At 50.0% G+C, this 26140-nt stretch overlaps 1 protein-coding gene across 7 annotated transcripts; it reads left to right on the top strand.

Annotated features, from left to right (window-relative positions):
* Nucleotides 1-1473: 1473 nt before the first annotated feature.
* Nucleotides 1474-22096, top strand: PLIN3 (perilipin 3). Of its 7 annotated transcripts, none has more exons than XM_010828171.1 (8): nt 1474-1576; nt 4701-4782; nt 9425-9623; nt 9783-9865; nt 11011-11308; nt 15895-16094; nt 17380-17505; nt 21275-22096. In XM_010828171.1, the coding sequence occupies exons 2-8, from the start codon at nt 4717-4719 to the stop codon at nt 21614-21616; spliced, it is 1314 nt and encodes a 437-aa protein (XP_010826473.1). In that variant the 5' UTR covers nt 1474-1576; nt 4701-4716; the 3' UTR covers nt 21617-22096. The 7 variants fall into 7 exon arrangements, with proteins under 7 accessions (XP_010826473.1, XP_010826468.1, XP_010826474.1 ...); XM_010828166.1 differs by having other exon boundaries at nt 1475-1576; nt 21272-22096; XM_010828169.1 differs by having other exon boundaries at nt 1498-1602; nt 21272-22096.
* The last annotated feature ends 4044 nt before the right edge of the window (nt 22097-26140 follow it).

Genomic DNA, 26140 nt, shown 5'->3' with positions numbered 1-26140 from the left:
CACAGCTCCATTGATTTTCATTTGGTCAAATTTTTTAAGAGGAAGGACACTTTATCTAAGTCTGGAATCCCCATGGATCTGTGAATACCTTAGAGTGTCTCCCTCGGGGTTAAAATTCTGCTCCCTGGAGAAAAGGCATGCTGTCACTTTTTTTTTTTTTAAGCAGAAGCACTTACCTTCTGCCTGGTCCCTGGGGCCATCTGAGTTTGAGACCTTGGTTTATAGGCAAAGAAAATAAAGGATTTGGGGGACTGGTGGTAGGGTGGGGGAATCCAAATGGCACACCTTCAGGAGGGAGTTGATCCAGGAATCAGAGAGGGTTGGCGCCTGCACTGTCCCTGGTTCCTGCTTTCTGGGCCTCGGGTTCAGTTCAGTTCAGTTCAATTCAGTCGCTCAGTCGTGTCCGACTCTTTGCGACCCCATGAATCCCAGCACGCCAGGCCTCCCTGTCCATCACCAACTCCCGGAGTTCACTCAGACTCACATCCATGGAGTCAGTGATGCCATCCAGCCATCTCGTCCTCTGTCGTCCCCTTCTCCTCCTGCCCCCAATCCCTCCCAGCATCAGGGTCTTTTCCAATGAGTCAACTCTTCGCATGAGGTGGCCAAAGTACTAGTTTCAGCTTTAGCATCATTCCTTCCAAAGAAATCCCAGGGCTGATCTCCTTCAGAATGGACTGGTTGGATCTCCTTGCAGTCCAAGGGACTCTCAAGAGTCTTCTCCAACACTACAGTTGAAAAGCATCAATTCTTCGGCGCTCAGCTTCCTTCATAGTCCAACTCTCACATCCATACATGACCACTGGAAACCATAGCCTTGACTATGACGGACCTTTGTTGGCAAAGTAATGTCTCTGCTTTTGAATATGCTATCTAGGTTGGTCATAACTTTTCTTCCAAGGAGTAAGCGTCTTTTAATTTCATGGCTGCAGTCACCATCTGCAGTGATTTTGGAGCCCCCAAAAATAAAGTCTGACACTGTTTCCCCATATATTTCCCATGAAGTCATGGGACCGGATGCCATGATCTTCGTACTCAGCTGTAAGATGAGGTGATAGATGGGCACACAGTGTTGTGAGGATTGAGTGGCACGATACAGGTCAGGGCAAGTTGCTCATAATGCTAGATGGGGCCGGCTCCATCACCCTCGTTAGGAGGTCGGGATGGAGTGGTGGCGCCTGACGAAAGGAGGCCTCACGCAATGATCTCTCAGTTCTCACAGCCTCGATTGGGTAAGGACAGGGGACCCTAGGATCATCTCCCATCGCCGAGTTCCCAGGGTCCCAGACGGGGAGGGGGCTCTCCCGGGCTGGCTCTGGGGTCGTACGGGTGTCGCCAACTGGCTGCACAGTCGGGAGGGCGCCCTTTCCTGGACTTCACTTATGGCTCCAACGTCCCAAGCCGGGCGAGGGGCGTGGCCTGGCGGCAGGCGGCCCCCAACCAGATTGGTCCTCCGACCCGTCACTCCCGGGCGCCCGCCCCGAAGTATAAACGCTGGTCTTGGTCCGGCCCAGGACGGTTTTGGAGCTGGCTTTGAAGTAGTGGCAGCTGCGCCCCTGACGTCCCGCTGATCGCGGTGAGAGGCGAGGGGCCCCGACTGAGGTGGGGGTGGGGTCCGCTGAGTCCTGGGGTGCCCTAAGGGAGGTAGGGACAGGGAGGGCCTTCCTGGGGACTCTGCTCGTCTCCGCGGCCTGGGGAGGGGGTCTACAGCCTGGGCTGAGCACTCTTCCCTCCCCAGAAAAATTCAACTTCTGGAACAGGCTTAGACTTTCAGACTTTGTTCTCTCAATATCTAGGACGTTGGCGGGGGGAAGGCGCACGAAAGAACACCCTAGAAGTGGCAGCATGGGGCGGGGGGCTAAGTCCCCCGTCCCAAACCACATCCTCCTGCATTGCTGACGCACTTTGGAGACAAGCCGCAGCCCATTCCGCGTAGAAATTCCCCCCCAACCCCCACCAGGGGAGCAGTCCCTCTGCCTAGCAAAGCCCCTTCCTCTCCAAATGGTTTTGGCGCCTGGGGACTTGGCCCCTCCCTTGCCCTCCTTCTGGCACCCCAGCTGACCCTGGGAGGGTCTGGGGCCAATCCCGCCTCCTTTTCCTGGGTGGGTGTGGCCAGTGGATTGCACAAAGTGGCGGTGGGAAGGCCTACCCCTTATCTGAGTCCTTGGGACGTTTGTAAGACCGGAGCCGAGGCTTGGGTTCCTTCTCTGGAGAACTCTGGAAGTTGGATCTGAGCATATCCTGCTTGCAGTTGGACGGCTGCGTGACTCCAGTCTCAGCCAGTTCTTGCTCTCACAGCTGAGGCCCGCTGCAGGCAGGTTGCTGACCCCCAAGGACTCTTATGGGGGAGGGGGGTGTGATATCTGCAATGGCCGTTCTTGGTTAAACCAGTTCCAGAGGGACTGGATGGACAAAACGGATGGGAAGGAGGACCTGTGTGCTGTCCAGGTGAACTCAGGCTCAGGGGAAGGGGAGGGGAAGAACAGGAGTCAGGTGATGATCACCAGGGGTGGATGCGCCTCCTCGCCCCACTTCCCGGGTGGGGGACCTTTGTACCAAGCAGAAGCTCAATCCTGGCTGGTTTCACCAGTTTCTGTGTGGCAGACAGAGTGGTGTGAAATGGATCCGTTTACTGAGCGCCTGCTACGTGCCAGGTCCCAAGCTGAGTGAGCACGTGCAGTCTCTCCTCCAATCCGCAGGGACTCTGTGCTAGGAATGGTTACCCCCATTTCATAGATGTGGGAAATGAGGCTCCAAGAAGGGGTGTTGCCTTCCTAAGCTCCCACAGCTAGCAAGTTGTAGAGCCGGGATTAGAACCCAGTTTGGACACCAGAACTGGTGCTCTCAAAACATTGGTTTGCTGGGTTCCATTCGTGTGTCTGCATGTGCACGCTAAGTCACTTCAGTCACGTACAGCTCTTCGTGACCCCCATGGACTGTAGCCCGCCCGGCTCCTCTGTCCATGGGATTCTCCAGGCAGGAGTACTGAAGTGGGTTGCCATTTCCTCCTCCAGGGGATCTTCCCAAACCAGGGTTCGAACCCTCCTCTCTTATGTCTCCTGCCTTGGCAGGCAGGGTCTTTACCACTTCCCAGATTCTGGGAAGCCTGGGTTCCACTTAGGGAATGGCAAACACAATGTCTGGAAGAAAATGCTCAGACTCGAGGTCAGGGGTTCACCAGAGGCTTCTAGAATGACCTTGGGGGTCATTCATTGTGGGGAGACTTCTTTGGCAGTCCAGTGGTTAAGATTCTGAGTTTCCACTGCAGGGGGGGTCACAGGTTTGATCCCTGGTCAGGGAACATGCAGTGTGGTATGACCAAAAAAAAAAAAAAGCACGTGGGGAACCAGCCTTAAGGAAGGTTTAGCCCCATTTTACAGATAAGAGGACTGAGGTTATCAGGTTATGAGGTTATCGGTTACGAGGTTATCAGCTCCTTGCCCACTTGCCCAGCATAGGTGGGGCTGGGACTCCTGAAATGTAATCTGACAAGGCTCTAGGTTTTCCACCTGGCCAGGAAAGTGGAGCACCTGTGGCTGCTGCTGTCTTGCCTGCAAATGTGTGCATTAGATTCACCCAGGGAACCTCTCTTTTGATTTCCCCACGTCCCTGAGACTGACATGAGGGACATGCACTGGGGCCAGGCATGTTCTTTCTAGCTTTTTTCTTTTAACGTTAATTTTTTTTTGAACAGATAATATTATCTACTTGGCTCACAAGTCAGAGGCTTGCCCCAGCTACACGATCTTTCTTCCTGTGTCTCTTTAAAGATTTATAAGCAAATACTTTAGCCCCACTCACACCTTTGGTCTCTTAACAATATCTTGTTGTGTTAGTTGCTCAGTAGTGTCTGACTCTTTTGCGACCCCAGGGACTGTAGCCCGCCAGGCTCCTCTGTCCATGGACTCTCCAGGCAAGAATACTAGAGAGGGTAGCCATTCCCTTTTCCACGGCATCTTCCCAGACGTGGGCTGTGTCAATTATGTGTAAGTTTTACAGTCTTCAGCCACTGCCCTGGGCTACCATTGTTATCTATCTTTATTGCCCTTCTTTTTAGCAACACAGGTACACACGTCTCTGTCCACGTGGCAGTACCAGTATGGGACTGTCCCCGCAGTGAGGTTTCTGGGTCAAAGGGAAGGTGTCTTGAAACCCAGTAGTAACTGACAACTTGCAACTCCAGGGGTTTTGCACCATAATATTGATAGAGGTGGGGCTTCCCAGGTGACTCAGCAGTAAAGAATCCATATGCCAGCGCTAGAGGTTTGATCCCTGGGTGGGGAAGACCCCCTGGAGAAGGAAATGGCAACCCACTCCAGTATTCTTGCCTGGGAAATCCCACGGACAGAGGAGCCTGGTGGGCAACAGTCCACAGGGTCACAAAGAGTCGGACACAACTGAGTGACTAAACAGCTGATACAGGTGAGCCCTTGGAGGGCTGTGCGCAGACCTCGCCCTTTAAGCTGTGGCCCCAAGACCAGCTGCTTGAGCAGCAGCTGGGAGCTTGTTGGAAATGCAGACTTCTGACCTGATGAATCAGCACCATTTTGAACAGGCTCACAAGTGCATGTAATTGATCTAGAGGCAGAGTTCTAGGAAATGGGGGGGTGGGGGAGCCCTGAGGGCAGGTGTGAACTCGGACTTGCCCATGGAGGGAAGCGAGGAGCCAGCTGTACCCTGACTAGTCCTTCTGCTCACAGTGCGTGCTTCTGAGAAATGTCTGCTGACGAGACTGAAGCCACTGCCAGCACCCAGGTGACGGCAGAGGAACCGGTACAGCAGGTGAGGAAGGCCTGGGATCTGTGGGAGGAGCCTTCCCACACGCGAGCCTTGGCAGGAGGCTGCTCGCAGCACAGGGGGGTCGAGAGACACCCTTCCAAGTGGGTCGAGTTCTAGACCCTAGCAGGTTCCCCATTAACAGGCGAAGGTGGGAGAACTGGGGGATCCCAGGGCTCTTGGGAGAACAGGGGTGCAGCTCTGTTTGAACTGCCTGGCTCCCCCAGGCAGATCTTTCCTGTCTCTGCAGGTTCTCTTAGAGTCCTCCTTCTAAGAAAGTCAGTTTCTAATTCCACTTCTGCTTCCCAGTTTAAATAAAATTCCCCTTGCTACATTTTTTTTTTTGGCCGTGCCAGGACTCTTAGGATCTTAGTTCCCCAACCGGGGATCGAACCCGAGCCCTCAGCAGTGAACGCTAGGCGTCCTAACCACTGAACTGCCAGGGAGTTCCCCAAAGTCCCTTTTAATAAACAATTGTTTTAAAATGGAAAGTGAAAGTGAAGTCGCTCAGTCGTGTCCGACTCTTGGCGACCCCATGGACTGTAGCCCGTCAGGCTCCTCCATCCTTGGGGTTTTCTAGGCAAGAATACTGGAGTGGGGTGCTGTTTCCTTCTCCAGGAGATCTTCCCGACCCAGGGATTGAACCCAGGTCTCCTGCATTGTAGGCAGACGCTTTACCATCTTAGCCACCAGGGTAGAGGTATCATTCACATACCGTAACTGGAGAAGGAAATGGCAGCCCACTCCAGTGTTCTTGCCTGGAGAATTCCATGGACGGAGGAGCCTGAAGGGCTACAGTTCATGGGGTCGCAAAGAGTCAGACACGACTCAGCGACTAACACATGCGCACACATGTACCATAAAATTCATCCTTATGAGGACTTCCCTGGCAGTCCAGTGGTTAAGACTCTGCATGCCCACTGCAGGGGGCATAGGTTCAATCCCTGGTGGGAGAACCAAGATCTCACATGCTGCATAACAAGGCCAAAAAAAAAAAAAAAAAAAGATGATGAAGCATTTTTAAAAAGTTTACCCTTATGAAGAGTACTACTCAATGATTTTTAGTAAACTACCCATATGCAGCCATCACCACTACACTGGACATTTTTCATCTCCCCCCAAAAGAGACCCTGTACCCACCAGCAGTCACTCCTCATTTCTCTTTCCTGGGAACCCCTTATCTAGGTTCTGTCTCTACTGATTTGCCTGTTTTGGACATTTCATATAAATGGAGACACACGCTACAATACCCTTTTGTATCTCGCTTCGCTTACTGAGCGTTATCTGTTTGAGGTCCCTCTCTGTGTTGTACTGATAGCATCTGTTGGTGCTCTGTCCCCTTACTTTTTTAAAAATGAATTTTCATTGGAGTATTTTGACTTCCCTGGTGGCTCTGTGTAAAGTACCCTCCTGCCAATGCAGGATGCAAGAGATGAGGGTTTGATCCCTAGGTTGGGAAGATCCCCTGGAGAAGGAAATGACAACCCACTCCAGTATTCTTGCCTGGAGAATGCTATGGACAGAGGAGCCTGATGGGCTACAGTCCATGGGATCACAAAAGAATCAGACACGACTTAAGGACTAAACAACAGCATCAGTTGACTTTTATTTATTAATACAATTGATAATATAATTTATTAATACAATGTTCATTTCTGCTATACAGCAAGGTGAGTCAGTTATACGTATATCTACTGTTTTTTAGATTCTATTTTCATAGGTGATTACAGAATATTGAGTAGAATTCTCTGTGCTATATAGTAGGTCCTTATTAATTTTCTCATTCCTTTTTAAAAATACGGTAAAATACACATAACATAAAAATATACTATTTTACCTGTTTTGAAGTGTGCAGGTCAGTGTCATTAAGTATATTCACAGTGTACAACCATCATCACTGTCTTATTCCAGAACTCTTTCCTCACCCCAAATCGAAACCCCACACCCACTAATAGTCACGCCCGTTCCCCTCTCCCCCAGCCCCTGACAACCACTAACCTGCTTCCTGCCGATGGATTTACCAAGTGGACATCTTGTAGAAGTAAAATAAGTAGAATCATGTTTATAAAAGTAGAACCTTCTGGGACTTCCCTGGTGGTCTCAGGACTTTGTGCTTCCACTGTAGAGGGTGAGGATTGGATCCCTGGTCACGGAGTTGAGATGCCACAAGGCACAACCGAAAAAGAAGTAGAATCTTCTACGTTAGGTACCACATAAGTGGAACCATATAGTATTTGTCCTTCCGTGTCTCGCTTATTTCACCAAATATAATGTCCTCAAGGTTCACCCGTGTTGTATCAGAATTTCCTTTTAAGGCCGAATCCTATCCCACTGTGTGCACGGAGCACAGGACACTCGGCTTGCTTCCACGTCTTAGCTGTTGTGAATAAAGCTTCTTTGACCATGGGTATACAGATGTCTCTTTGAGATTCTGTTTTCAGTGCTTTCGTCTATATACCCAGAAGTGGAACCGCTGGGTCATATGGCAATTCCATTTTTAGTTACTTAAGGATCACCATAATGTTGTCCGTAGGGGCGGCATCATTTTTCTTTCCCGCTAATAGCACACAAGGGCTTCAATTTCTCCACATTCCCACCATCACTTATTAATATCTGTTCACTTGATAGTAGCCATCACAGTGAGTGTGGGGTATGAGGTGGTATCTCATTGTAGTTTTGACTTGAATTTTCCTAACGACTTGTGATAGGGAGAGTCTTTTGTGCCTGTTAGCCCTTCGAAGGCTGTGTGTGTGTGGGGGGGCTTTTCTCTAGCTGTGGCGAGCGGGGCCTACTGTTCATTGCAGTGTGGGGGCTTCTCATCGCGGTGGCTTCTCTTGTGGAGCACGGGCTTTAGGACGCAGGGCTCGATAGTTTTGGCTCCCGGGCTCGAGCACAGGCGATACAGTTGTGGCGCACAGGCTTGGTTGCTCCGTGGCATGTGGGATCTTCCCGGCCCAGGGATGGAACCTGTACCTCTTGCATTGGCAGGTGAATTCTTTACCACTGAGCCACCAGGGAAGTCCTTGGAGGCTATGAATTTTTAAAAACATGCTTTCTACCACATTTTCTGTATCCATTCACGAATTCACGGACATTTGGATTTTTTCCATTTCTTGGCCATTGTGAATAGTGCTGGTGAGAACATTCATGTACAAGTCTTATGTGGACATGTGTTTTTCTGTCTCTAGAATCATAGGAGCAGCATTGCTGGATTTTGTGGTAACTTTGTGATTAACTTCTGAAGAGACCTCCTGGGCAAACGCTGAAGGAGGACTGCCTGAGTCCAAGCTCCAGCTTTGCCATTGGCTCATTTTGTGGCCTCGGATGACTTACTTAGCTTCTTCTTGCCTCAGTTTACCTGTCTGTAAAATTGGAATAGTACTCCCAATCCTGGGATTGGCGATTGCACAGATTCTACAGGTAGAACCTATGAGACTTAAGTCTTCTGTATGCGTCTTCTCACGGGTCACCTTTGCAGCTCCTTTAGGACAGAAATGACTTCTCATTTTATGGGTCAGGAAACTGAGGCTCACAAGGCCTGTCTGACTACTCAGTTCTGCTCTTGTAGGTTAAGAATGGCTACATTCAATACGTAAATGAATGGGAATAGCCATGTGCCAATAAAACTTTATTTACAAAAACCAGGTAGCATGGAATATCATACCATGAAACAATGAGGCACTGACATGCAGTGCAGTGTGGACGAAACTTGAAAGTATGTTCAGTGAGGGAAACCAGGCACAGAAGGACAGATACTGTCTGATCCCACTCACAAGAGCTCCTTAGAGGAGTCAAATCCATAGAGACACGTAGGTGGTGGGGCCAGGGGCTAAGAGAGGGGAGTCAGTGTTTAAAGGGAACAGAGTTTCAGTTTAAGAAGCTGAGAATCTGGAAACAGATGCTGGCAACGGTTGCACAACAATGTATGTGTACTTAATGCCACTGAGCTGTGCACGTAATTATTTAAATGGTAAGTTTTATGTGTATTTGACCACAATTTTTAAAAAAAGGAGTGAAGCACCAGCACACGCTACTACATGGAGGAACTTTGACAATGACACTGAGTGTAAGAGGCCGGACACAAAAGGCCACGTGTGATTCCATTTTTTTGTGAGGTGTCCTGAACAGGCAGCAATCCACAGAGACAGAAAGTGGATTCATGGTTCCCAGGGGCTGGTAGGCAAGGGTGTGGCAGTCAATGACAACAAGTTTCTTTTGAGAGCGATCAATACGTTCTGAAATTAAGACAGTGAGAGTTACACAGCCTTGTGAACAAATGCACTAAAACCCTCTGAATCGTGCATTTCAAAATGGTGAAATTCTATGACGTATGAACCAGATTTCAATAATGCTGTTAGGAAAAAAAAGGCAAAAGGAAAAGCAAGTAGTGGGCTGGCCCTGGGGGTAGGACGGGGGGCATAGTTCACTGACATCAGTTTTAGACCTGAGCTCCAGGACAGTGGATTCTCATGTCTCGTCACTGCCTGGCACACCATGGGTGTCAAGGTCATGTTCAGACAAGTGGGGTGCTGGGCCAAGATAGAGGAAGCGCCTGGCGGAACCAGGGAGTGCCTGGCTTGTGCAACCGAGTGAGTGCAGAGGGAGGGGAGGCAAGCCACGTCCCCGGCCTGAGCCTCCCTGCCCATAGCCCAGTGTGGTGGACCGCGTGGCCGGCATGCCCCTCATCAGCTCCACCTGCAACATGGTGACCGCCGCCTACACGTCCACCAAGGAGAGCTACCCCCACGTCAAGACCGTCTGCGACGCGGCCGAGAAGGGGGTGAAGACCCTCACGGCTGCTGCGGTCAGTGGGGCCCAGCCCATCCTGTCTAAGCTGGAACCCCAGCGTGAGTGAAGCATGGGAGCCCATGGACCGTCCACTCTGGCCTATTTCCGGGTGGGGGAGGCGGGGTGGTGTCTGTGGACCCTCCCAGAGCCCCTGAGGGATGTACGTGCGCAGTAACCATCAGCTGTCTATTGCCCCCACCCCACGCCCACCCCCACAGTCACCTCGGCCAGTGAATACGCCCACAGGGGGCTGGACAAACTGGAGGAGAATCTGCCCATCCTGCAGCAGCCGCCGGAGAAGGTGACTAACCCCCTCCATGAGGGGTGGGGTGGGGCGGATGCTCCACTAAGACTGGGGGCCTAGCTGGGTATGGGGTCTGTGGTCTCAGCTTAACCCATAGCAGACAAATGTGACCGCATTTATTCTCCCACCCTCTCTCCATTGAGCAACTGGAGGAACATTCTGAACACCAGCCAGATATGCCCAAAGCCCCCTAGGGTCTTCCACCTTGCCTAGAGAAAAAGCCAGAGTGTTTCTGGTGGTCCCACCTGATCTGACTCCACTGCCTCCCGACCCTCTACGCCCACCTCAGTTGCTCCATTCTGTCCGTGCTGGCCTCCGTCCTCCAGTTCAGTCACATTAGTGCCCACACGTACGGGACAGGGTGATGGATACAGAGCCCTTGCCTTCGTGGAACTTTCATCTTGGGGAGGCAGGGGAAAGCAGAGACAGTGAACACATCCATCTCAGAGCTGCCTCAGGACCTTTGCACATGCCGTTCCTTCTCTGTGGACCAGGCTGCCCGGTCTCTGAACTTTCTCGGCACATGTTCTTTCTCCGCACCATCCAGTGTGGAAACCAACAACCATATGTGGGTGTTGGGCCCTTAGAAGGTGGCCAGTATGACTGAGGAACTCAGTTACTAATTTTAATTATTTAAAATGTTATTTTTATTTAATCTACTTTCTTTGGATTTTTTGATGTGGACCATCTTTAAAGTTTTTATTGAATTTGTTAGTATTGCTTCTATTTTATGATTTGGTTTTCTGGCCCCAAGGCATGTAGACAGACTAGATTAGGATCCACTATAATGGCCTCATTTTACCTTAATTACTACCTTAAAGTTCTCATCACTAAATACGGTCACATTTTGAAGTCCTGGGGGCTTCAGTACCCTTTAGCCCATAACACCATGGGAAGAAGTGGAGGCCCAGAGAGGTCGAGTGATTTGCCTGAGGATACACAGCTAGGATATATCAAGCCAAGGACTCTAACTGGGCCATCCAGCCCCAGAGCATGTGATCTTAACTGCTCTCACCCTTCAGGGTCACCCGGGAGCTGGAGCTCCTCCCTTCAGCCCACCCCTTGTAGAGGTTGGGGCACAGGGGTCGGGGCACCCAGGTACGAAGGGAGGATGGAGATGCTGACGCTGGTCCTTCTTGTAGGTCCTGGCAGACACCAAGGAGCTTGTGTCGTCCAAGGTGTCAGGGGCCCGACAGGCTGTGTCCAGCACAGTGTCCAGTGCCAAGGACACTGTGGCCTCCCGAGTCACCGAGGCAGTGGACGTCACCCGGGGTGCTGTGCAGAGCGGCATAGACTTGACCAAGTCCATGGTGACCAGCGGTGTCCACTCAGTTGTGGGCTCCCGTGTCGGCCAGATGGTGCTGAGCGGGGTGGACACAGTGCTGGGCAAGTCGGAGGAGTGGGTGGACAACCACCTGCCCATGACGGACGCTGAGCTCGGTGAGTGCAGGCCTTGACTCTGGGGCCCCTCCCCAGACCATCTGATATGGGTCCCTCCCAGCCACCTGGAGTCTGTCCCTCACAGGCTGTCATCTGGTCCCTGCCGCTTCTCCCCATCTGTCTTAGCCCACCTCAGTCAGCTTGGTTCCTCTGCCCTGGTGCATGGTATCTGTCCTCCCTGAAGCAGCCTCCAGAGGGCGCCTGTGAGCACTCAAGTCAGGCCCCTCCTCTCCCCGCAGCCCTCCAGGGCTCCCATCTCCCTGTGGGTAACAGCCTCAATCCTCCTGGAAGCTCCCTTGTACTTCCCCACCTGCCCTCATTCATTCTGCTCCAGGCTCACTGGCCTCCTTGCCCATCCTTGACCATGTTTCCACACCGGGGCCTTTGCACTGGCCTTTTCTTCTACCAGGAACCCTTACATGACATCTAGATGGCTCGTTCCCTTCCACCTCCAGCTTTGTGCTCACATGCCACACACCCCCCGCACCCCTCATAAGACCTCTAAAATCACACCATTCCTTGTTCATATTGTGTCCTGAAACCTCCCCCTTCTTGGCTCTAATTTTTCTCTAGTCATCAATTCCACAAAGCAGAAGCTGTGTCCCCTGTCTGGTGCCCAGCAGGTGCTCAAGTCCCCGAATAAAATCACTGAAACTCTTCTCTATCATTCCACCCATACCCAGGCATCTATCTGTTCAAACCCTGAGCACCGGTTATATGCCAAACCTGCTTCCAGGTTCTAGGGATATGTCAGTGAACAAAGTTCTGCCCTCATGGAACCTTAAGGGTATAGCAATTAGATTAAAGGAGATGTTTCTGAGGAGGTGACCTTGCCCTGAGGTATATGAAGCTGTGCTGATGTCTGAGCAGAGAGACCAGGGGACAGCATGGTGCCTGATGTGTGTGGGAGGAGCAGGGAGGCGGCATGTGTGGCTGGAGCAGAGTGAGCCTGGGAGAGAGAGGGAAGAGGGAAGGGCAGCAAGGGTACCGGAGCAGATTGTGAAGGGCCTTGTGAGCCATGGGAGGACTTGGTCTTTTACCCCTAGGGAAATGGGAACCCTGGAAGACTGTGAGCAGAGGGGGCGGGGCCTGACTCAGTGTTCACAGGCGCCCTCTGGTGGCTACTGTGGGAAAGACACCGGGGGTGGGACGCGAAGGAGACAGGTTCAGGTGACCCTGCTGGTCTAGGTGAGCTGTGATGGGGCTGGACCAGATGGTGGCAGGAATAAACCAGGGGTGAAAGAGGTGAGACAAAGCGGCCAGTCCTACTCGTGGTTTCATATACCTATGGCTCGTGGAGTTGGCCTTGGCCCTGCGTTCGAGGCACAGCCATCCTTTGCACACCGTGATGGGAACTTCCAGCCGTGCCAGTATTGCACACACCAGTGCCCATGGCAACAAGGGTCCCCGAGGGCCACGTGTACCCAGACACCACGCTCCATCCAGGGGGAGCAGGGCCAATGATCTCAGGCCCTGCAGCTTCTGGGTTCAGGGTCTCATGTCACTTGGCCTTTGAGTTTTCAAAACTTTACCCTGCATCTCTTAAAGGAAGGGATCCGGCTGATGTCGTCCATCTTGCACACCAAGTGCAGTGCCTGCTGGCCCCTCCTAGTGCTCAGACAGAGTAAGATGCAGCTGTGAGTCTTGGTCAGCAGAAGGCAGGGGAAGACGCAGAGTTTGCAGGGAGGCAGGTTGTGAGCCAGGCCTGGGAGCCACTTCAGAAAACAGATCTATCTGACCAGCTTTGATTTTCTTTCTTTTGTGTCCATCTGCTAAGGATGAACAGCTTCCCTGGTGGCTCAGTGGTAAAGAGTTCGCCTGCCAATGCAGGAGACGTGGGTTGGATCCGTGGGTGGGGAAGATCCCTTGGAGGAAGGAACGGCAACCAGCTCCACTAATCTGGCCTGGGGAATCCCATGGACAAAGGAACCTGGCGGGCTACAGTCCAGGGGATCACAAGGAGTCGGACACGACTTCGTGAATAAACAACAGCAACTAAGGATGAAATCATTGTGCCGAGAGGGGCTTCAGGTGCTGGGGGGTCTGTGAGTTAAGGTGCCAAGTTATAGCTGGGACGCTACTCATGGGCTTCTGCCAGAACAGCCCTGCTCCCCCCATCTCCTGGGTCTCCCCTTTGCCAAGGCCACCTGCCCCCTCCAGGGGCCCTGCCGGCTTGCTCCCACATGCCTGGACTCTACCAGACAGTTCAGTTCAGTTCAGTTGCTCATTCGTGTCTGACCCTCTGTGACCCCGTGGCCTGCAGCACACCAGGCTTCCCTGTCTGTCGCCAACTCCTAGAGCTTGCTCAAACTCATGTCCATCAAGTTGGTGATACTATCCAACCATCTCATCCTCTGTTGTCCCCTTCGCCTGCCCTCAATCTTTCCCCACATCAGGTCTTTTCCAATGAGTCATTTCTCATTGGTCTTTTCCAATGAGTCAGTTGTCAGACAGCCTTGGCCTAAATAACGAAGCTGCTTTCACTTCCGAGGGCAGAGCTGCAGGGTTCCCAGAGGGCCATGGAGAAGCTGTGACCAGTAGCCTGGGTTCAGAATGTTGTTGGTTTGGATTTGGTCTTTGCAGACTTGCCTTTGGTCAGGAGAATGGGGCAGGTTTGTTTTTCCCAAGATGCTGACTTTTGCTTTTGTTGCTTTTAAATGTCCCGGGTGTTTAGTACTTTTGTTCAGTCATTTGTTTTATACATTGTATAATCCTTTTTTGGGAAGTTTAAAAAATTTTATTGAAATATAGTTGATTTACAATGTTGTGGTAGTTTCAAGTATACAGCAAAGTAATTCCATTTTACATACGTATATGAATATATTCTTTTTTAGATTCTTTTCCATTAGAAGAAAAGAATATATTACAGGATATTGAGTATAGTTCCCTTTGCTATAGAGTAGGTCCTTGTTAGTTGTCTTTCTCATTTAGTTTTTACTTTTATTTACTTTTTAAAAAATGATTTGTTTATTTATTTTATTCGGCTGCTCTGGGTCTTAGTTGCAGAATGCAGAACACACCTTCAGTTTTTGTCGTGGCAGGCAGGATCTTTAGTTGCAGCGGGTGAACTCTCGGTTGTGGTATGTGGGATCCAGTTCCCTGACCAGGGATTGAACCTGGGCTCCCTGCATTGGGAGCTTGGAGTCTGGACCACTGGACCACCAGGGGGGTTCCTTTTTTTTTTTTAAGTATAACTTTTTTTCAGGGGACCACATTTTCTTGACAGGCCAGGTGGTAAATAATTTGGGCTTTTTTGGGCCATACACCCTCTGTTCCAACTATGCAAGTCTGCCATTGTAGCACAGAAGTGTAGTCAGTAGGTAAATGAATGGGTGTAACTACATGTCAAAAAAATTTTGTTGACGAAAGTAGGTGGCATTCAGCCCAGGGGCTGTATTTGTAGACCCTGCTATAGGGCATTTCAAATCCAGATAAGGTTACTTACAAAACTCAAACTTTAAGAGCTACTATATTAAAGTCTACAGGGAGCAGAATAAGATAGGATCAAACTATCAAGACAGATGGATTTCCATCCTGTTACCTTGTAACTTTACGAGTATTTTCTGGACTAGACAGTCCTAACTTTTCCTTAACTGCTGTGAAGATGGTTCTCTTGTGGCTCAGACTTCTCATGGAGAGTCAAGTATCGTTAAGAACATGGGGCCTGGCGTCAGATCTTGACTTGTGGAGCCCCAGCTGTGTGACCTTCGGCAAGTCAATTAATCTCTCTGAGCCCCAGTTTCCCCACCTGTAAAAATGGGATGACGGCGCTTCCCTATTAGAAGTGTTAAGATTTTTTTTTTTTAGAACTGTTAAGATTTAATAAGAATACATGTGAGGAACTTGCCTGGTGGTCCAGTAGTTAATAATCCGGGCTCCCACTGTAGGGGGCACGGGTTTGATTCCTGGTCGGGGAACTAAGATTCCTGAATGCCACACAGCATGGCCAGAAAAAAAAAGACATAACAGAAAGCATGCAGAGTGCCTAGAACCTTGTAAAAGATTGACCACTATTAATATATGCTAGGACCTGTACAGGGAGCATTGGCCAACTCTTTTTGTAAAGGATCAGATAATGAACTTATTTTTTAAAATACTTATTTGGTTGTACGGGGTCTTAGTTGCAGCACACGAGATCTTTAGTTGAGGCATGCAAACTCTTGGTTGCAACGTGTTGGATCTAGTTCCCTGACCAGGGATCGAATCCAGGCCCCCTGCACTGGGCGCAGAGTCTTAGCCACTGGACCAACCAGGAATTCCCAGACGATATTTTAGTCTCTGCAGGCTAAGAGGCCACATACTCTGCCACTATAGTTTGAAAGCCACTGTAGACAGCGTATAACGAACATGCACAATTGTATTCACGGGTTGGATCGTATAAAACTGGAGGCAGGACAGATACAGTCCAAGGGTCGTAGTTTTCAGACCCTCACATTAGTCTAAGGCCTCTTAATCCCAGGATATTTGGCCCCCATCCTACCCATTTCACAGATGAGGAAAAAGCCAAGGCAGGGAGATCCTTTTACACTTGCAGACCGGGGCATAAACTCTGCCTTCACCACGCTTCTCCTGCCTCCCCACCGCAGCCCGCCTCGCCACATCCCTTGAGGGCTTCGACATCGCCTCGGTGGCCCAGCAACGCCAGGAGCAGAGCTACTTCGTGCGCCTGGGCTCCCTGTCGGAGAGGCTGCGCCAGCGGGCCTACGAACACTCTCTGGGCAAACTGCAGAACACCAGGCAGAGGGCACAGGAGGCCCTGCACCAGCTGTCACAGACGCTTATCCTGGTGAGGTCCATGGTGAGACGGTTTGGTGGCGAGGGCAGTGGCAAGCAGCATATGCACCAGTGAGCCCGCCCCAAGCCTGCTGGTTTACTCCTCCCCATTCTGCATATCTGCTTGGGCCGGCTCATGCGGTTGCAGTCCTGGTTGAGTTTGCTGGGGCTGCTGTAACAAGTACCCCAAACTGGGCAGCTTAAACAACACACATTCATTGCCTCACAGTTCTAGGGGCTGAGAATTCAAGATCCAGATATCAGCAGGGTTGGTTCTTTCTGAGGCCTCGCTCCTTGGCGTGTGGATGCTGTCTTCTCCCTGTGTCCTCACCTGGTCATCCCACCATGGGTCTGTGTCCTAACATCCCCCTTTTAAAAACATTTCATTCGTTTATTTTCTTTTTGGCCACGCTGTGCGTCATGCAGAAGCTTAGTTCCCTCCCCAACCAGCAATTGAACCTGTGCGCGCCGCAGTGGAGCCTCAGAGTCTTAATCACTGCGCCACCAGGGAAGTCCACCTGACAGCCCCTTTTCATTTAAGGACACCAGTCATACAAAAACGTTGTCGTCGTTCAGTTGCTAAGTCATGTCCGACTCTTTGTAACCCCATGGACTCTAGCACACCAGGCTTCCCTGTCCTTCACTATCTCCCAGTGTTTGCTCAGATTCATGTCCATTGAGTCGATGATGCTATGCAACCATCTCATGTTCTGTGACCTCAACCTTTCCCAGCGTCGAGGTCTTTTCCATTGAGTCGGCTCTTCAATCAGGTGGCCAAAGTATTGGAGCTTCAGCATCAGCATCAGTCCTTCCAATGAATATTCAGGGTTGATTTTGTTTAAGATTGACTGGTTTGATCTCCTTGCAGCCCAAGGGACTCTCAAGAGTCTTCTGCAACACATTTCGAAGGCATCAGTTCTTCAGCACTCAGCCTTATTTATGGTCCAACTCTCACATCTATACATGACTACTGGAAAAACCATAGCTTTGACTATATAGACCTTTGTTGGCAAAGAGATGTCTCTGCTTTTTAATATGCTGTTTAGATTTGTCATAGCCTTTCTTCCAAGGAGCAAGCATCTTTTAGGTCCACGCTAATGATCTCATTTTAGCTTAATCACTTCTTTGAAGACCTGTCTTCAAATGAAGTCATAGCCTAAGGTCCTAGGGTTCAGGGCTCCAACCCCCTGGGTTCCCTGTGGATTCTTGCCTGTTCCAGCATTCCTGTGGACCCCCAGGGGCTCTGCCAGCTTCATTCAAGCCCTGAGGCAGCCACCATCTATCTCCCTCTGCCCCAGATGGAAACCATCAAGCAGGGCGTCGATCAGAAGCTGGTGGAGGGTCAGGAGAAACTACACCAGATGTGGCTTGGCTGGAACCAGAAGCGGCTGCAGGGCCCGGAGGAGAACGCGGCCAAGCCAGAGGTACCCACCGGGGGTGGCACTGGGTGCTTGGGGCCCTGGCTCGCCTCTCCACACGCTTTCCCCAGCCTCTCTTCCCATTAACTGCCTTCAGGACCTGATGACAACTCCTCCAGGATGCCTGCCTGGATTTCTACTCTTGGGTGCGCATATTGCTTCTGAACCACAGGGCACTTGATTGGGATGGGTCTCTACCTGCTGAATTCTAAGCCATGCTCCATTTTCTTGAGTCCTGACTCCTCGGGCTTCCCAGGTGACTCAGTGATAAAAGAATCTACCTGCCAATGCAGGAGGTGCAGGAGACGCCGGTTCAATCCCTGGGTCGGGAAGATCCCCAGGAAGAGGAAATGGCAATCCACTCCAGTATTTTTGCCTGGAAAATCCCATGAACAGAGGCGCTTGGCCGACTACAGTCCATAGGGTCACAGAGTCAGACACGACCGAGCGACTGACTCCTCTCCCTCATCCCAGGGTCCCATGACATCCCTCATATTTACCCACCAGGCTCCTCACGACAGCTCCTCACTAACACGCTCTGGCCCCTCCAGTCTATGGCAAGCGCTGGTCTCTTGAATGAGCCCTGACTTTGCCACCTGTGCTGTCACTCACGGAGAAGGCGATGGCACCCCACTCCAGTGTTCTTGCCTGGAGAATCCCAGGGACGGGGGAGCCTGGTGGGCTGCTGTCTATGGGGTCGCACAGAGTCGGACACGACTGAAGCGACTCAGCAGCAGCAGCAGGTGTCACTCATCCATGCTTTCACTGAGTTGCTGCCTTAAACAATCCTCGTGCCTCATTCTGAACCATAGCCTCTCTGTGTTAGGGACTCTTTTGATATCCTAGCACTGTAGGTTCTCAGCCTAACCTCGCTGGGCCTCAATTTCCCCATCTGTGAATGGGGTGCAGGACCATCTGCAGGGTCATTGAGGTGAAATGAACATACGTGTTTATAGCAGTGTTTGAGTCACAACATTCACAAAGGGGAACAGCCCAGATGTCCACCAGCAGGTGACGCATCACAACATGTGGTCCTTCCACACACGGGAGCATCACTCGGCTGTGAAAGGAGGGGAGCCTGACACTCACTACCATGTGGGCGCACCCTGAGAACACGATGCTGAGAGATGCAGACACAGAAGGACACACAGGGTGGGGCTTCATTGATGGGAAACGTCCAGAACAGGCCGATCTGTTGACACAGAGAGTGGATGAGTGGTTGTTGGGAGCTGGGAGAGGGGTAAGTAGGGATGGAGTTTCTTTTTCTTTCTGTGTTTTTTTTTTTTTTATTTTTTGGTTAAGCCAGGAGGCTTATGAGATCTTAGTTCCCTGACCAGGGATCAAACCTGTGCCCCTGGCAGTGACAGCTCAGAGTCCTAACCATTGGACCGCTAAGGAATCCCCCCCTTTTTTTTGGGAGTTTCTTTTGGGCTGATGGAATGTTCTGAAATTAGATAGAAGGGCTGGTTGCACTACCTGGTGAATGTACTATAAAAAAAAAAAATCACTGAATTTTTCACTTAAAAGCATGAGTTTCCTGGTATAAGAGTTACTTTGCATACACACACACACATTGACACATAAGGCACACAGTGTTTAAAAAATGATATTTCTAAAGATATTGTGAGTATCTCTGTAAAACTGTTGCGCATTCAGACCCTAACCACTTAAAACCATCTTCCCCAACCCCCCAACTGCTGAAGAGAAAATAGATATTGATCCTGGCAGCACCTCCTGGCCAGGTTCAAAGCCAGAGTCCTCAGCTGACCAGGCTCAGGACAGTCTAGGGTCCCTACCTGCTTTGATTTCCTCCCCAGACTCAGGAATTTTCGAGGACTCTTATCTCAACCATGGTCTCCCCCACTGCTTACAGCTTCGGCCTCAAAAGTTCTTCCAGACCTTCTCATTTAAAAAAAACAAAACAAAACACTTTTTCAAAAACAAATTTATTGAGGTGTAAAATTCAGTATCTTGTACTTTAAAAGAGTTTTGAGGGAATTCCCTGGTGGTCCAGTGTGTTAAGGACTCAGGACTTTCACTGCTGTGGCCCCGGTTCAATCCCTGGTTCAGGGAACTAAGATCCCACATACTGTACAGTGAGACCAGAATTAAAGAAGTTTTGAGATATAATTCGCATACTGTACAACTGACCCATTTAAAGTGTACAATTTATTGGTTTTTAGTATATTCATGGGTTGTGTGACTATCACCTGTGTTAATAATTCAGAGCATTCCCATCACCCCAAGAGGAGACTGTCTCCCTAGTATCATAACAGCCCATTTCTATCTTCCTCCATGCCCTGGAAACTGCAAATGTACTTTGTCCCTATGGATGTTTCTTATCAATAGAATCATACACCATGTGGCCGTCTGTGTCTGGCTTCAAGGTCCATCCACGTGGCAGCAAGTGTCAGGACTGCACCCCTTCATATGGCGCAAGAACGTGGCGGTGTGCAAATGAACCACATTTTGTGTCCCCATTTGCCAGCAGATGGGCATTTGGGTTGTTTCCGCTTTCAGCGGCTGTGAATAACACCCCTTTGAGCATTTGTGTACCAGTCTTGGCACAGACATGCGTTTTCTTTTCTCTCGGGCGGAAGTCTAGGGGGTGGAATTGCCGAGTCAAGTGCGCACTTAGGCTTACAGCTTACCATTTTGAGGAACTGTCAGAACGTCTCCCAGAGTGACTGCTGCGCTCCAGTATATGAGGGTTCCAATTTCTTCCCATCCTCACCAGTGCCTGTTCGATCTTTTTTTTTTTTTCAAATTTATTTGGCTGTTCCAGGCCTTTGTTGTGGCACTCAGGACCTTGAGTTGCAACATTCAGGATCTAGTTCCCTGACCAGGAATGGAACAGGGACCCCATGCATTGGGAGCATAGAGCCTTAACCACTGGACCACCAGGGAAGTCCCATATATGTCTTTTTTTTTAACGGTTTTTTTTTGTCTTTTGGCTGTGCTGGGTGTTTGTTGTTGCACAGACTTTCCCTAGTTGCAGCAAGTGGGAGCTATTCTTTCTCTTGGTGCACAGGGCTCTTTCTGAGGTGGCTTCTTTTGTTGCAGAGCACAGGCTCTGGGGTGCACGGGCTTGGTTGCCCCGAGGCACGTGGGAACCTTCCCAGACCAGGGATCGAACCTGTGTCCCCTGCTTTAGCAGGCAGATTCTTAACCACTGGACCACCAGGGAAGTCCCCATGTCCGTCTTTTACCCAAATCATCCTAGTGTGGGTGACGTGTGTCTCATCGTGGGTTTGAGCCACACTTCCCTGATGTCTGATGAGGTTGAACATCTTTTCATGTGCTTATTGTTCTGCGTATCTTCTTTGAAAATATCTCTGTGCCTGTTTTTCAATTTGACCGGCAATTATCTGGCACGGTTTGAAACTCGAAGCGCTGGTATTCTGAGCCTCCATGCCCTGGGGAAAGGCTTTCCCCAAGGCGGGTGGAATACCCCCATTTCCTCTTTCCTGGTCTTTGGGGCCTATTGTTGTGGTTCAGTCGTGTCAAAAGTCGTGTCTGACTCTTTGTCACCCTTTGTCACCCTGTGGACTCTAGCCTTCCAGGCTCCTCTGTCCATGGGATTTTCTCAGGCAAGAATACTGCAGTGGGTTGCCATTTCCTTCTCCAGGGGATCTTCCCGAACCAGGGATCGAACCCACATCTCCTGCATTGACAGGTGGAATCCTTACCGCTGAGCCACCTGGGAAGCCCCTTGAGTCCTATTACCCCCAAAGCAAAGGGTGATGTCATGCCCCCACCCGCCCCTTCTCAGCAGGTCGAGTCTCAGACGCTCGCCATGTTCCGTGACATCACCCAGCAGCTCCAGACCACCTGTGCCTCGCTGGGCTCCAGCCTCCAGGGTCTGCCCGCCCACATCAAGGACCAGGCGCTACAGGCTCGCCAGCAGGTAGAGGACCTCCAAGCCACCTTCTCTGGCATCCACTCCTTCCAGGATCTCTCCAGCAGCGTCCTGACACGGAGCCGCGAGCAGGTGGCCAGGGCCCGAGAGGCCCTGGACCACTTGGTGGAGTATGTGGCCCAGAACACACCCATCATGTGGCTGGTGGGCCCCTTCGCCCCCGGAATCGTCGAGAAAGCCCCAGAAAAGAAGAAATAGGAGAGGCTGGAGGAGGGCTCAGAGGGCTCTGGCCTTCTCCAAGGGGCTGGCGAGTGACAGGGGACCCCTCACTGGGAACGCACCTCAGGAAGCTGAGGTTCTCAAATCTGACCTGTCCCTCATCCTCTCCATGCTTGGAGGAAGCGTGTCCTGAGCATCACATCCGTCATTAGGACAAGAGTTCTAGGGAAAAAAAATTTTTTTTTCTAGAGGGTTCCAAATTTTTTTTCTTCCTGAAAAACCAGGAATATAGTTCTCACATCCCACACCCTTTTTCTACATTGAGGCCCCTGGATATCAGCCTGAAGCTAGTGGACTTGGACCTCTGGGAGGTGAGCCTCTTGTGGGTGAGGTGGGGCCAGGGCAGCTGACGCTCAGTCTGGAGCAGGAGGGGGCTCAGGCCTGCCCAGCGAGCCCTGGGTGCGGGAGGCTTCAGTGTTGCCTTAATAAATTTTACCTGCAAAGTCCAGGCCTCATATATATGTGTATATGTGTGCATGTGGTTTTTTTATTTTTCAGCAGCTGAACAACTCTGGAGTCTCTGTATGGCCTTTTTGGGCTGTGGGGGTCTTTCATCTTCCCCCCACTCACCTGCCAGAGTCTTGCCCCCGTTGTCACGTCCCAGGCAGCCAGAGGAAGGGAGAAGCCCACCGCTTTTCCTGTACTGGGCCTTCCCAGGCATGTCGGGGAACTTTGTGACCCCCGAAAGATGCTGATGACCTGATTTCTCACATGGCAAAGGAGACTTTACAAATGGGATTCAATTAACACATTACTTACCAGACATATTAATATGTCTTTTTTCACCTGAACATTATTGACTGGAGACGTATCAGTATGTTTTTAGAGAATGATACCGTTATTATCAGGCTTCCCTGGTGGGTCAGGTGGTAAAGAATCCACCTGCCAATGCAGGGGACACAGGTTTGATCCCTAGGTCTGGAAGATCCCCTGGAGAATGGAACGGCAACCCTCTCCAGTGTTCTTGCCTGAAGAATCTCATGGACAGAGGAGCCTGGCAGACTACAGTCCCTGGGGTCGTAAAGAGTCAGACACAACTGAGCAACTAACACACACACACACACACACATATACATATAAATTATATATATATAAAAGACTCCAGACTTCTGACCTCTAGAACTGTCAGATGATAACGTGGGCGGTTTCCAGCTGCTGTGTTTGTGGCCATTTATTACAGTAGACTCAGGGAACTTGTCCTGGCTTTGAGGAATTCAAGGTTGCCAGTTTGGGGTTTCCAAAATTTCTATCCATTTCTGGGACTGGCCGTGTTCCCACTGCTGTGCTAATATTTGCTTACAGAGAAAACACAGCAACCAAATTCTCCACCCACTTTGGCCCAGGGCCATTCCGTACACTTCACGTACAAACCTTTTTGGTCTTGTGCTGTATTTTATTTCATTTAAATTATTTTTTTAGGTTGTGCCATGTGGCATGTGGGGTCTTAGTTCCCCTGCCGGGGGTCGAACTCAGGCACCCTGCATTGGGAGTGTGAAATCTTGACTACTGGACTGCCAGGGAAGCCCTTGGTATTGAGCTTTATAGATGGAGCACACAGTGGGGAAGGGTCCGCCTACTGTCAACCATGTTGGTGATGGCGAGACTGTGCTCATTCTATTTACGACATGCTCTCAAGGGCTCGGCGTCCTGTGCTGGCCTGGCCATGCTGGACTCCAGCTTGGTGATAGGATGTGGGTCCACTGGCCAGCTCCTTGGTCCCTGCTGTGTGACCCTGGGTGGGGTCTTTTGCCTCTCTAGCCCTCGGTTTCATTGATAACCAGCTCAGTGCAGTTCTGTGCGAAGATTCTGTGGAGTGGTGTACTTAAAGATCCTAAGGTCAGGACCTCCCTAGTGGTCCATGTTAAAGATCTTCATCTTGCAATGCAGGAGGTGCAGGTTCGATCCCTGGTTGAAGAGCTAAGATCCCACATGCCTTGTGGCCAAAAAAACACCAAAACATAAGACAGAAGCAATGTTGTAACAAATTCAATAAAGACTTAAAAATGATTCACATCAGGGGCTCCCCTGGTGACTCAGTGGTAAAGAATCTGCCTGCCAACGCAGGAGACATGGGTTTGATCCCTGATCCAGGAAGATCCCACGTGCCGAGGAGCAACTAAGTCCACATGCCACAACTACTGAGCCTGAGCTCTGGAGCCCTCGAATTGCACCTACTGAAGCCCAGACACCCTAGAGCCCATGCTCTGCAACAAGAGAAGCCACTGCAATGAGAAGCCCACGTGCTGCAACTACAGGGTAGCCCCTGCTCAGCACAAATAGAGAAAAGCCTGAGCAGCAAAGGAGACCCAGTGCAGCCAAAAATAAAGTTACATTAATAAAACAATACTGCATTGTGTATTTGAAAGTTGCTGAGAGTAGGTCTTAAAGTTCTCATCATAAGAAAAGAAAAATGTTTAACTATGTGAGGTGATAGATGTTACCTAGACATATTGTGGTCCTTTCACGGATATATTGTTAATATATTGTGTGTGTTAGCCACTCAGTCGTGTCCAACTTTTTGTGACCCCGTGACCTGTAGCCCACCAGGCTCCTCTGTCCGTGGAATTCTCCAGGCAAGAATACTGGAGTGGGTTGCCATTTTCTTCTCCAGGGGATCTTCCCAACCCAGGGATCAAACCTGGGTCTCTGGCATTGCAGGCAGATTCTCTACCATCTGAGCCACCAGGGAAGCCCAATATATACATACATCAAACGGTTATGTTGTACGCCTAAGTTTAATGCTCTATTGTATGTCAATTATTTTTCAAAAATAAAGATTAAATATTTTGGGGTAGTAGTAAGAAAAGGAACACATAAAAATATATTCAGAATTATAGATGCCATGGAAAATTTGCCTGTCGACTCAGAAATGAATACTTGCTGTGTGTCAGGCAGTGTGGTAAAATGATTTAGAGTAAAAGTCTGCAAACCAGCCCAAGGGCCAATACTATCCAAAGAATTTGACTTTTGGCATGACTCACAAGCTAAGAATCTGTACATTTTTAAAGCAAAATTACACAACGGAGACCTCCTGAATCCTGCAAAGCTGAAAAGACTTACTATCTAACCCTTTACAGAAATAGCTTGCCAAACTGCTTGAGACCACCATACTGGCCTTCTTCCTGTTCCATCTTACTGCTTAGACTTAACTGTTTCTCCCAGTACTTAAAGATGGGAACAAGGATGAATTACTGATATTCAAGGACGTGGTTGAAACTCACAGGCATGGTGCTGAGGGAAAGAAGGAAGATGCAAACACACCCACACTCTGATTCCCTTTTGATGAAGTTTCAAAACCAAAACTAAAGCTATGATGAGAGAAACCAGGCAGGCAGTTGTCCTGTGGGTAGGGACAAAGAAGGGACCCTCGGAGACTTGTAGCGGTTGGAATCACCTCTAATATATCTCGGTAAAGAAGTTGATTACAGGGAGTGTGTGAAATATGAAGGGCTTCCCTGGTGGCTCAGACGGTAAAGAATCTGGCTGCAAGTGTAGAAGACCCAGATTTGATCTCTGGGTCGGAAAGAGTGTGTACATGCCCCCAAACCCACTGAGCTGTCCCTTTAAGCTTTATGCTTGTGAATAACACGTCAATACAAATTAAGAAAGAGAAAGTAGCATGGTGGTAGAGATGTGGGAAGTAAGCCCTTCTGTTCACTTCCGGGGGGAGTGCAAACAGGGATACTCTTTCGGACAAAAAAAATCTCTGGTAGTGTTTAGTAAGAGTGAGAGTGTTTCTTCTCCATGTCTGAAAAGGTCCAGAAGTTCCTGTTCTTTGTAGCTACCCTAGAAACTCTTAGAAACCCTTTCAACGAAGTCACCTAGTCTTTTTTTTTTTTTGGCCCCAGTTCAGTTCAGTCACTCAGTTGTGTCTGACTCTTTGCGACCCCATGGACTGCAGCACTGCCAGGCTTCCCTGTCCATCACCAACTCCCGGAGTTTACCCAGACTCATGTCCTTTGAGTCGGTGATGCCATCCAAACATCTCATCCTCTGTCGTCCCCTTCTCCTCCAGCCTTCAATCTTTCCCAGCATCAGAGTCTTTTCAAATGAGTCAGCTCTCCACATCAGGTGGCCAAAGTATTGGAGTTTCAGCTTCAGCATCAGTCCCTCCAATGAATATTCAGGGTTAATTTCCTTTAGGATTGACTGGTTGGATCTCCTTGCAGTCCAAGGGACTCTCAAGAGTCTTCTCCAACACCACAGTTCAAAAGCATCAGTTCTTTGGTGCTCAGCTTTCTTTATAGTCCAACTCTCACATCCATGCATGACCACTGGAAAAACCATAGCCTTGACTAGACAGACCTTTGTTGGCAAAGCAATGTCTCTGCTTTTTAATATGCCGTCTAGGTTGGTCATAGCTTTTCTTCCAAGGGGCAAGCGTCTTTTAATTTCATGGCTGCAGTCACCATCTGCAGTGATTTTGGAGCCCCCCCCAAATAAAGTCAGCCACTGTTTCCACTGTTTCCCCATCTATTTGCCATGAAGTGATGGGACCGGATG

Source organism: Bison bison, unplaced genomic scaffold (assembly GCF_000754665.1).
Source record: "Bison bison bison isolate TAMUID 2011002044 unplaced genomic scaffold, Bison_UMD1.0 scf7180017864492, whole genome shotgun sequence".
NCBI classification, from domain to species: Eukaryota; Metazoa; Chordata; class Mammalia; order Artiodactyla; family Bovidae; genus Bison; species Bison bison.
The sequence above is the reverse complement of the archived record's forward strand: the minus strand, read 5'-3'. Positions and strand labels throughout refer to the sequence as shown.

What these genes read in the sequence shown, in the direction of transcription:
- PLIN3 (XM_010828166.1), top strand. Translation starts at nt 4,717, where the DNA reads ATGTCTGCTGACGAGACTGAAGCCACTGCCAGCACCCAGGTGACGGCA. An exon ending in TGCAGCAGCCGCCGGAGAAG is followed by an intron (nt 9,866 to 11,010) that starts GTGACTAACCCC and finishes TCCTTCTTGTAG; the next exon opens with GTCCTGGCAGACACCAAGGA. An exon ending in AGAACGCGGCCAAGCCAGAG is followed by an intron (nt 17,506 to 21,271) that starts GTACCCACCGGG and finishes GCCCCTTCTCAG; the next exon opens with CAGGTCGAGTCTCAGACGCT.